Source organism: Physella acuta, unplaced genomic scaffold, assembly GCF_028476545.2.
Source record: "Physella acuta isolate Inbredline_101_S28 unplaced genomic scaffold, ASM2847654v3 ptg002062l, whole genome shotgun sequence".
NCBI classification, from domain to species: Eukaryota; Metazoa; Mollusca; class Gastropoda; family Physidae; genus Physella; species Physella acuta.
Genome location: NW_026733565.1, coordinates 35312 through 46051, shown reverse-complemented (window position 1 = coordinate 46051; position 10740 = coordinate 35312). Strand labels below are relative to the sequence as shown.

Below are 10740 nucleotides of genomic sequence, written 5' to 3'. Positions count from 1 at the left end.
TTCCCACTCTGATTAGAATCGGCACACTTTCTTCATCTACATAATAAACTGTGTAATTGCCATAGGGCTATATTCTTCAAACCAATCATCGCCTCTGCTATAGAACATATTTTATTAATAATAGGAAAATAAAGAATTATGTGACTTGTGATTGTGTGGTAGATGTAATTTAAAGTACAGAAAACGTTTTTTTTAAATAATACATACAATTTAAAGATCCCCTTTTTTCCCTCTTTTGAAAAGTTAAGTATACTATTTAAACTGCGAATATTGTAATTACGAGATAAATGGCCCGTTGAGCAAGGACACAACGGGCGCTAGGTTGATAGTGTTGTTTCTTTACTCTAAACTAAAACCAAAACCAAAATCACCACCTTAACTTCAAATTTAACCGGAGACAAAACAAATGACATTGAAAACGAATTTTAATCCAGAATCGGCATTTTAACCGGATTTAAGCTTGATCTGCACGTAGTAACTTCAAATTGATACTAAATATACTCGTTGACAAACCCCTAAAACTTGCACCTAATCTCAATCATGACAAAAGTCGCGTTTAGAGTTTCTATTAGTCGACTCTACTTGCCACCCCCCCCCCCCCCCCCCCCCCCCCATCCCAACCACACATACCCCAAAGCACATCTACCGTCCCATTCCACGAAATATAATTTATATAGAAAATATACTTTCAACAGTGTCCGCCCCCTGCCAGAAAATTTAGTCCACCCCCACCCCCGAAAATTTAAAGTACCTCCCATTCCGGGGAGGAAAAAGTCTGAAAGAAACACTGGTCGTAATTGTATATCACACAGACTAAAGGTTGAGCCTACTTCTATAATTTAGACTCGTTACCTCGTTTCCTACTTTTGAAAGAAACTCTGCAAGCAAACCACTTTTAAGATTAGTCACATGAATTAGGCGGTAATTTTATTATAGAGTATCGATAGCGTCATTTCTTTTGAGGAGGTGGGGGGGGGGAGTCTTAGACGTTCTTACGCCCCTATCCGAAGAATTGCATGAAAGAAACTGTGCACGCAAAGCACTTTAAAGATTAGACACATGAATTAGGCGGCAATGTCAGTTTTTTTTTTGTTATATGGTATCGATGACATCATTTCTTTTGAGTGGGGGGGGGGGGGGGGGGAGGTCGGCTTAGGAGTTTTTTTCGGGGGCGGGGGGCTTAGCCCCCACCCGAAAAATTGCATGAAAGAAACTCTTCACGCAAACCACTTTTAAAATTATACAAAAAATGGCTTTTAATTCATTTTTTTACTTGAGAGTCAATTACTGTGTATACTTTTCCCACATGAGACTAGTTATTACTCTAATCCTGCATGCGACGTCACGTATCGTTTTTCGTATTACTATGCATTTTTTTACTCAGCTTTAAAGTTGAATATTTCTCAGTAGGTTTAGAATTAATTACCTTTAAAGTTGAATATTTCTCATGCAAAAAAAAAAAAAATCAAATACAAAGAAAACGCCGTTGCCACATACTTTGGGGTATTGTAGATAACAGAAAAACACAGCTGGGTGAAGGAGGGTTCGAAGGGGTGGGGGGGGGGGGGGGAACACAGCTTCAAGTACCCGAAGAATATGTCTAAAAGAAACACTACATACAATTTTTCAACGAAACCCAGGTAAAATTTATTTAACAAAGAAATTAAAGACGTTACAGAGTACCATCAAGTCATGTTGTAATAAAGTTAAAATAGAGCCTATACTAGTGTCGGATAATAGGTCATGGAATATTTTATCGCGGGCCGTTTTGTCGACGGTCAGTTTTTTTTTTCAAACGCGCTTTATACAGTTATACCCAGAAACAAAAATTTTATTTTGAAGTGAAAGTAGAGAGGAAGACGAGCACTCAACCAGTGCCTCACACTTACAAATTGTATTAAAATATCAACAATTTAAGTCAACCAAAGTCAAAGTTGACAGAGAAGATTTTATTTGAATTTTAAAAATGAAAAAAAAATCTTGTTTAAATCTTATTATAATTTAAAAACAGTATAAAAAGTTTTAAAATTAACGTATAAGTACAAGTAATTTTTTTCATAAGTAGTTTCGCTAATTTAGACTTTTACAAAAAATTATAATAATCAATAATAATTAGTTATAAATCTGTTATAATAACTAAAGGTACAATAATTTTTACAAACTGAGTTAACTGTCACAAAATCTCAATTATTTAAAATTACTGTTTCACATTTGTAATGAGACCTCTAATACATTAACAGTTTAATATGTTTATTTTAATTGTTAAAATTAAATTAAAATTACATTTTGATAATGATTTTTATAAATTTAATTTTAATTACGCGTGATTTAATTTAATAAATGTAATTTTGATTATGATAATTAAAAACATTGTTTTGATTTTAATTGCGACTTGATATTATTTTGATTTTAATATGATTACATCTTATTTGGATTTTATAATTTTTATCTCTTTTGCGAAACATCATGGTAATAGGAAATAAGAAATGCAACCAGAATTATTGTATTAAATAACAAGCATAGTCTACTTAAATATGAAAAAAAAAATACAGGACTAGTTTGATTGTAACATAAATGTGTACATAAGTAAACTGCTACTCAAGTAAAGTTGGCGTTTAGCCAGATTTTCTACCAAAATAACACAATCGTTGCTACGTCTTGTCAACGCTTCTCTTTGCTGAGCTTTACAAAACAACACAATCGTTGCTACTTTGATGATGTTGGTGATACACAGCCTGTTGTCTGGCCAACGCTTCTCTCTGCTGAGCTTCAGCCAGAGCTTGTTGAGCTGCCTGAAGCTCCTGAGCTCTCCTAGCTTCCTCCTGTCTCCTTCGCTCCTCCGCCTCTCTCATCTGGGCCTCCAGCAACTGTCTCTGTCTCTCTACCTCCTCACACTCCGCTCTCTGTCTCTCTCTCTCAGCTCTGATCTGTTCACATGAAGTTATTTCGTTTCGGATTCTCCGTAGAACAGAGTCGGCTGTTTCTTTCAGATTGTTCAAAACTCCGGTGCCTTTATCTTCAGAGCTCACCAGATTTAGGATTTGTTCTACCGTAGGAACCAGCTGCATTAACTGGACAAGCTTGTGGTCAACATCCAGGTTACTCAACGTCAGAAGGCTGGCATTGATGGAACTGATTTGTCTCGTGACGTTTTCAGTGACATCTGGTGCCCTGGACTCGACCAGAAATGCATCACCTTAGCCAGCTCAAAGTTGTGTCTGGAATATTTGAGCTCTTGTCGCTTTAGGTCGTCTACCGTGGAGATGAGACTCGTTATCTGCTCGTCTATCTTGGACTCGTCCCTCGTGTAGTTGTCAAACAGAAGTATCCTGCTCACACACTCCTGAACTAAAACACCAAAAGAACCATTTTGTTCCTTACACCAGTCAGAAAATGTTTGACCACTATCTTCGCTATCCCGAGCAAACACGTCCCCACAGGTCAGTACCAGAACACAAAACTTTTGCACAAAGTCAGCGCCGAGAATTTTCTTCAGTGACGTCACGACGTTGACGTCCTCCTCCGTAAACCTCCCACCGTACCGCAGCACCAGCAGCACCGCGTCGTAGCCTTCAGGGCTCAGTGCCATGGCGCTACACAAGTTGGCCACCGTGTTCCGGTCACTCTCCCCCCTCGTGTGCCTGGTGTCCCCCACCCCCGGGGCCTCCACGATCTGGACAGTCCGGTTATGACGTGTCGTGGTGCCAGACTGGACGCTCAGGGTCACAGAACTCGTGCTGGACTCGGATTTGAAAGCTTTGTTTCCCAGAATCAAATTGGCAGTTGCACTTTTTCCATTTCCGGTTTTACCAATCAATAGGAGGTTAAGATTTTCAGCCATTTTCTAGAATAAAAAACATGACCTCATTAAAACAAAAAAAAAATGTTTGGCTATAAATTAAAAAAAAACAATCTCATTTTAATTTTAGAATTTATTTCAATCAAATAATTATGTTGCCCTACTCAATTGCAGCCTTCACCAATAGATAGTAATGTTTTAAACATGGATTTTAAAAAATTTCTCTACCTTTTTTATCTTACATTTTTTAATGAAAAGTTTGTTCAATATTAAACAAATACTTTGATTATTAAAGCATAACTTTAAAAGTATTCAAGCTATATTTATTTGAACTAATACAGAGTATCTTGAGGGTGACTGGAAAGATGCGCAATAAAAAAAACTGTGCTAAAAAAGTGCGCAGGGACATTTTTGTTTTCTTAAATCAAGCATTTATGAACGTTAACGAAAAGAGAATGCATGCATACTGTAGCATAATAAAACATTTTTGCACGACATATGACATAATTTAAGCGTATTTGTATAACTTGTTTGTATTTGCCTATATTTCTGTTTGCGCAGTTTTCCGTTGCACAGTTTTATGTGAACATATCTTGTCAAGGCTGACCTGACCATAGGTAAAGTAAAAGTAAAGTTCCCTTTCAAAACGTGACGGTCTATACATTAAACTGTATTCGATTGCTAAAATAATGTAAAATATTTTAGTTTTAACAGTGAAGATTTCCATTTTGGGCCAACGATTATTTTGTTGGTTCACATTTTGTAACACAACAGTGACAAGAGGAAACTACAAATCGAATAAAAAAGCACTCAATAAATGTATTCACTTTTACTATAAGTATACCCACATTAGCTCAAGTCATATAATTTAAATAATGACAAATATATCAGAAATAATCTACAGGAAAAAAAAAACATTAACGCTGAATAAGAACCGTAAAAATTGTGGATTTAGTACAGCACATACGCTTGGATGCAGAGGACATGAGCAATACTAACAGTATCAATAAAAACAAATAGTTACTGAATAGAAAAGTGTCACAGTTACAGTTACAATTTTTGTTTATTACAACGAAGTATTTAAATAATTAAAATGTAACATCAACAACCAAATACGCATACTAACAGTTATAAAAACAACACTCAGTCACGTACATTTTATATCACCTGTAAATAGTCTTCTAATTTTTATTTCTGTATGTAAACTAAATATATACGGTTAAGTTTTATGGCACATACCGACAGTGGCGTAGCCAGGATCGTCTCAAGGGGGGGAGTTCCAATTTTTACCCCGGGGACAAACTTTCGATTTGCACCCCCCTCAAACTTTCGATTTGCACCCCCCCCCCCATCAAACTTTCGATTTGCACCCCCCCCTCAAACTTTCGATATGCACCCCCCCCTCAAACTTTTCAATTTGCACCCCCCCCCCCCTCAAACTTTCGATTTGCACCCCCCTCAAACTTTCGATTTGCACCCCCCCCCCCCCTCAAACTTTCGAATTTGCACCCCCCCCCCCCTCAAACTTTCTATTTGCACCCCACCTCATACTTTTTATATATATGCCGAGGGGTCTATGGAGGGGTTATTACCCCCCCTGCCTACGCCACTGCATACCGACGACACAGACGCTTCCAATACGACAAGGACCCGCATCCAGTAACTGGAATACCAGGGGAATAGCCGATCGGACGCCGTTGATCATTGGATGAAAACCTTATCGAGTTAACGTGAGATACGCAATCAGCTCAGCCGCCTTTTGATTTCTCTTGCATGATGGAGGAACATATCGGGGTTGGGTTGACTCGCTCAGGGACCTCCTACAGAATTCAGTCCAGGATCAAACTTTAGGGATAGTATTTGAAAGCTACCGTCTCAACCCCCACCCCAACCACCCTCTCCAATAACATGTATTAAAACTCTAGATTATAAAAACTAACTGAAAAAGCAGGAGTTCTATTACTTATTAATGAATACATAATTAATTTGATATTTCAAAGGTTGGTGTAAAATTAAAACATGGTGTAGTTTAGCATTTTTTTGTATTAGTAACGTGGGTCATGCATTATGGTAAGATTTGTTTTTGTTATTTCAAAATTTTAAGCGAAGCTAGCCATAGTTACTAGTATTTCATAAATGCAAAGTCACAAGTGAAATATATTGATATCACTCTAAAAAACAAGATTTATAAAGATAACGATACAATTCTATAAAGCAAATATTTAGGCATTACTTTGGAAACATGTAACAAATACACTAATAAAACATTTGGAGGTTGCAATTCTCTACAAAATATTACAGCCACCTCCAGATGGTTGCGGCCTGTCCCTCTCAGCTCTATATCTCGCCTCGGCCGCGTCAATCTGCTTCCTCGTCAGCTCCAGTTCCTTCAAGTGGGCCTCGTGAGCTCGTTTCTCGCGTTCCTCCAGCGCTCTCATCTTTGCCTCGTCCATTTCTCGTGATTTCATCATCTCTTCCTTTTCTTGCTTGATCTTCTCTCTCTCCTTGATCAAAACGCTCGCATATTGTGATCTCATCCCGGATGCTGTTGGTCAGTGAGTTCACTGTCTCTATGATGTTCACCAAAGCGCCAGTTGCCTTGTCCTGTTCAATGATATTGTTAGCCACCGATTCTCCCGTCCGTAGCAAATCCTGAAGCTGTGAAATCTGTTCCTCAGGTTCAAGCGTGCAGATCTCTTGTAGTCTCTGAATCAGCAACCTTGTATCTCTCATTGTAGTTTCTTGCAAGACTGGAATTTTCGACTCAATCAAGTACTTTTCACGGGATTTGCTGGCTTTTTTCAAAATACTCGTTGGTATAGCGCCGTCCTTTAGTCTGAAGTTGGTCTACCAGAGATAGAAGTTCATTCAGTTGCTTCTCTTTTTTGGTTTTGTCTCTGGTGTAATTATCAAACAGGAGGACCACGCCCATTGCATTCCTCCACCAGCGTTTTTGAACACGCCCACTTGTTGCCCGCACCAATCGTGGAAGAGAAGACCATGTTCCTCAGCGTCCCGTTCAAAGATGTCACCACATGTCAACATCAAGATACAAAACTTTTTAACAAAATTTTCGCCGAAAACTCGTTTCAGCATTGTGACGGCGTTGACGTCTTCTTCAGTAAATCTCCCTCCATACCTTACAACCAGGAGGAAGGCGTGATACCCTTCTGGGTTGATGCTCACGGCGTCAGTCAGCTTGTCCGTCACCATCTTCAAGGCTTCATCACTGGTTCCCCTTGTGTCCCCCACCCCTGGGGCATCGACCACCTTGATGACGCGGTTGTTGTATTCCCTGAAGTCAAATTTCACTTGTCGGTCACTGAAGTGGCGCTAGATGAAGAGTTGAATGCCTTACACCCCTAAAATAGGAGTTCCCTAAGGCACTTTTTCCGTTTCCGGTTTTACCCAGTAGAAGCAGATCGACGTTCTTTTCAACCTGTTCAAAAAAATATCACTTTAAAAAAAAAGCCTAACACTAAATAAATGAAATTTTGTAACATAATACAATAAAATATAGTCAAACGTATTTAATACTCCGCGACTCAACAAATATAATGCAACTTGTATTATATATAAATATGTTTAAATGAACTGTCTTGATTTGCCCCAACCATTTATAACAAATTGTTAATTTTCTTCCGCGCTAATATTGCGGAAGTTATCGTCTAAGACAGTGGTTCTCAACATGGGTTCGATCGAGCCCCAGGGGTTTTGGGAGTCAGTCTCGAGTTGTCGGCAGAGGCTGAACTACTCATCTAATAATTGGTAATATGCATCACGTAAAACCCATGTATGATTGATAACCCTTAATATTTCGGTTTTGATACTGACAAATATATATAATCTAGAAAAACCTACTTCCGCTGTTGAAAGCACAACACTATCTCTTTGATAATGTTCGCCAAGATAAATTTAAAAAAAAAATGATTGACTTTATGAGGTCAGAAATAATGAAGACATTATACTTTATACTTCCGATGTAATGCAAGTCATGAAAATGAACATGAATGTGAAATGAAATGATCACTTACCTCGATAGTTATCTGTTGCCTGTTCTCCATGCTTGTCTAGGACAGTCTCAAGCTTGGGAAATAAAACGTATGCTACAGTAATCTCATCAGGTCGTATATCTATCAGTAGCGTAGCCAGGATCGTCTCATGGGGGGGGGGGGGGGGGTAAATTTTTTCCAGCAGTATATAACCCGGGGACAATCTTTCGATTTGCACCCCCCCCCCCTCTCAAACTTTCGATTTGCACCCCCCTCAAACTTTCGATTTGCATCCCCCACTCAAACTTTCTATTTGCAACCCCCCCCCCCCCTCAAACTTTCGATGTACACCCCCCTCAAACTTTATACATATACCGAGGGGTCTATGGGGGATTATGACCCCCCCCCCCCTAACCCCCCCCCTGCCTACGCCACTGATATCTATGCACTTTGTCTCTATTCTACAAGTTTGATTTTTAACGCTGGTATTGATGAAAAATGAAATAGCCTATAGATTTAGGTTTTTTTTTTGTATGTATCTGATTGAAGGATGTTAATTTTTCCCGTAATTGTGGTTTTAAGTTATGTTTATTCTAGAAATAAATTGGCGACCATATCAATCTCAACCCATCAGTGGCGTAGGCAGGGGGAGGGTTAGAGTGACCCCCCCCCATAGACCCATCGGTATGTATATATATATATATATATATATATATATATATATATATATATATATATATAAATTATGATGGGGGTGGAAATCGAAAGTTTGAGGGGGGGGGGGGTGGAAATCGAAAATTTGAGGGGGGTGTGCAAATCGAAAGTTTGAGGGGGGAGGGGGTGCAAATCGAAAGTTTGAGGGGGGGGGGGGGGAAATTGAAAGTTTGAGGGGGGGGTGCAAATAGAAAGTTTGACGTGGGGGTGCAAATCAAAAGTTTGAGGGGGGGGGGGAGGGGGCGGTGCAAATCCAAAGTTTGTCCCCGGGTAAAAATTGGAACACCCCCCTTGAGACGATCCTGGCTACGCCACTGCAACCCTTAACACTGGCTGGAAAATGACTTTCACTAGATATAATCTATAAACCGTCTAGTGTTAGGGTGAAACTTAACCATTGTTAATGATAGTAACCAGTGTTTCTTCCAGACTTTTTTCTCCGGGAGGGGGGGCACTTGAAATTTTCGGGGGGGGGGGGGGGGGGCGGTAGACTTTCTTCGGGGGGGGGGCGGACACTGTTAAAAGTATATATTATCTATATAAATTATATACATTTCATTTCGTTCGGGTGGGCGGTAAAAAAATTTCGTGGGGGGGGGGGGGGGGTTGGGCTTCGCCCTCCTCCCCTGAAGAGATGCCTGGAAGAAACTCTGCTAGTAACTCAAACTGCTAATCTGTTTTTGGCGTGGTAAAGAACTCTCAATTAACTATTAAACGAAGTATACAGAAAGTCAATGTACGGACGGCGTGGTTGGAATGTTGAGCGTTGGACTGGCTTGATTTCTGAATCCAAGGCTGAATACTGTCTGACGTCATTGAGTCGACCCAGCTCTAATGGGTACCTGACTCACGTTGGGGCATAGTGTTGACTATACTATCCCTTCATATTCAAAGATCATACAAACAGATAAACTCTACTTCACCTGCTCCTTGGTTTGAAATTGTCCTCGACTTTACTTTTACAGAAACATATTAGATTATATAATCGCATGAAGCAACGTCTGAAATTTATTTCGGACAACGAAAGTCAAATAATGTTGAGTCAAGATTTTAAAAACAAATACATCATAATATACAATACTAAATACATTTGTTATTTACACCTTCTCATTTTTAATCAATACTATTTCCAGTTCGCTATACATGAGAAAGTGTTGACGCCATCTTTAATTACCTTGGTTATAATCTAAAGTTACAACAAACATAGTCTGTAGTCTAAAAATAATATAATGCTATAGGGAAAATGCCTACACATTAACAACGAAAGAAAGCAATCAATTGTAAGTGTATGTTAATCCTAATGATCACTAATTGTCCTTCACACACTCCTAATCATTCATCAATTACTTCTATTAAAAGCAATAGCTAGATATCTTTTTAAAATGCTACTAATGGTAATACTGTAAAATGCTACTAATAGTAATACTGTAAGTAGATCTATAAGTTCTTACCTTACGTCCGATGTAAGAAACAAAAGAATATTGTAACGCTGGTTACTTAAATCATCCCTTATATTCGACGGCAAACGGATTTTCCCGAAAATCACTAACGTGGTTTTCTAAGGGTAATTCGTAGAGCTGATTCCTGGGGAAAACAAACAGGACAAACACGTGACCTTATCCTGTATGACGTGTTGGGGAAGTTGGAGGGTACAATTTGTCGTAGAGGGTAATCACGTGATACGTTGAAGTGCTAGGTTAAAATGCTGAGTAATTTAAAGTTAAAAATCGATGACCCGGCTACATCTATTATAAGTGATATTTAAACTTTTTATAACGTTTTATGTTTTAAGATTTAAAAATAAAGCGAGTCAGTAAATATCTGTCCAGCCTATGTAATGTTTGTTTGTTTGTATAACATAGGTAAAGGAGGATCTTGTGTTTTTGAGATAGTATACGTTGTAAAAACAGTGTTAGCTTGTGTTTGAATGGCCTCTATGAGTGTATGTCCCTTTATTAAATTAGCTGCTTTTGTCTGTAGTATGTTTATATGTGCGTAGGTAATTGTTGGTTATTTATGTTGTGTTTATGGGACATCATGTTTTATTCCTGTGTTTGTATGTGTTAGTGTGATTGTAGACCATTCACAGTATGTGTGTTTACGTCAATTAGCGTTTATACGTGTTTATGTCAGTGTGTGTGTGTGTGTGTACACGTTTGTCTTACTCATTGTTATATTACAAAATGCTATTGTGTGTGTGTTTGGCTTGTGATTTTGAAGTTAAATAAGACTTTG

At 38.6% G+C, this 10740-nt stretch overlaps 1 protein-coding gene across 2 annotated transcripts; it reads right to left on the bottom strand.

Moving 5' to 3' along the window:
• Window positions 1-1930: 1930 nt before the first annotated feature.
• LOC131931948 (uncharacterized) lies at window positions 1931-10066 on the bottom strand. Of its 2 annotated transcripts, XR_009384416.1 has the most exons (3): window positions 9957-10066; window positions 7834-7885; window positions 5397-7238 (listed from the first exon to the last, which is right to left on the bottom strand). XR_009384416.1 is itself a non-coding variant. In XM_059288782.1 (2 exons), the coding sequence occupies exon 2, from the start codon at window positions 3839-3841 to the stop codon at window positions 3110-3112; it is 732 nt and encodes a 243-aa protein (XP_059144765.1). In that variant the 5' UTR covers window positions 3842-3844; window positions 9957-10053; the 3' UTR covers window positions 1931-3109. The 2 variants fall into 2 exon arrangements, 1 of the variants encoding a protein (XP_059144765.1); XM_059288782.1 differs by lacking the exons at window positions 5397-7238; window positions 7834-7885 and adding an exon at window positions 1931-3844 and having other exon boundaries at window positions 9957-10053.
• Window positions 10067-10740: the final 674 nt, after the last annotated feature.

Coding starts and splice junctions, on each gene's coding strand:
- LOC131931948 (XM_059288782.1), bottom strand. CDS start 3,841: ATGGCTGAAAATCTTAACCTCCTATTGATTGGTAAAACCGGAAATGGA.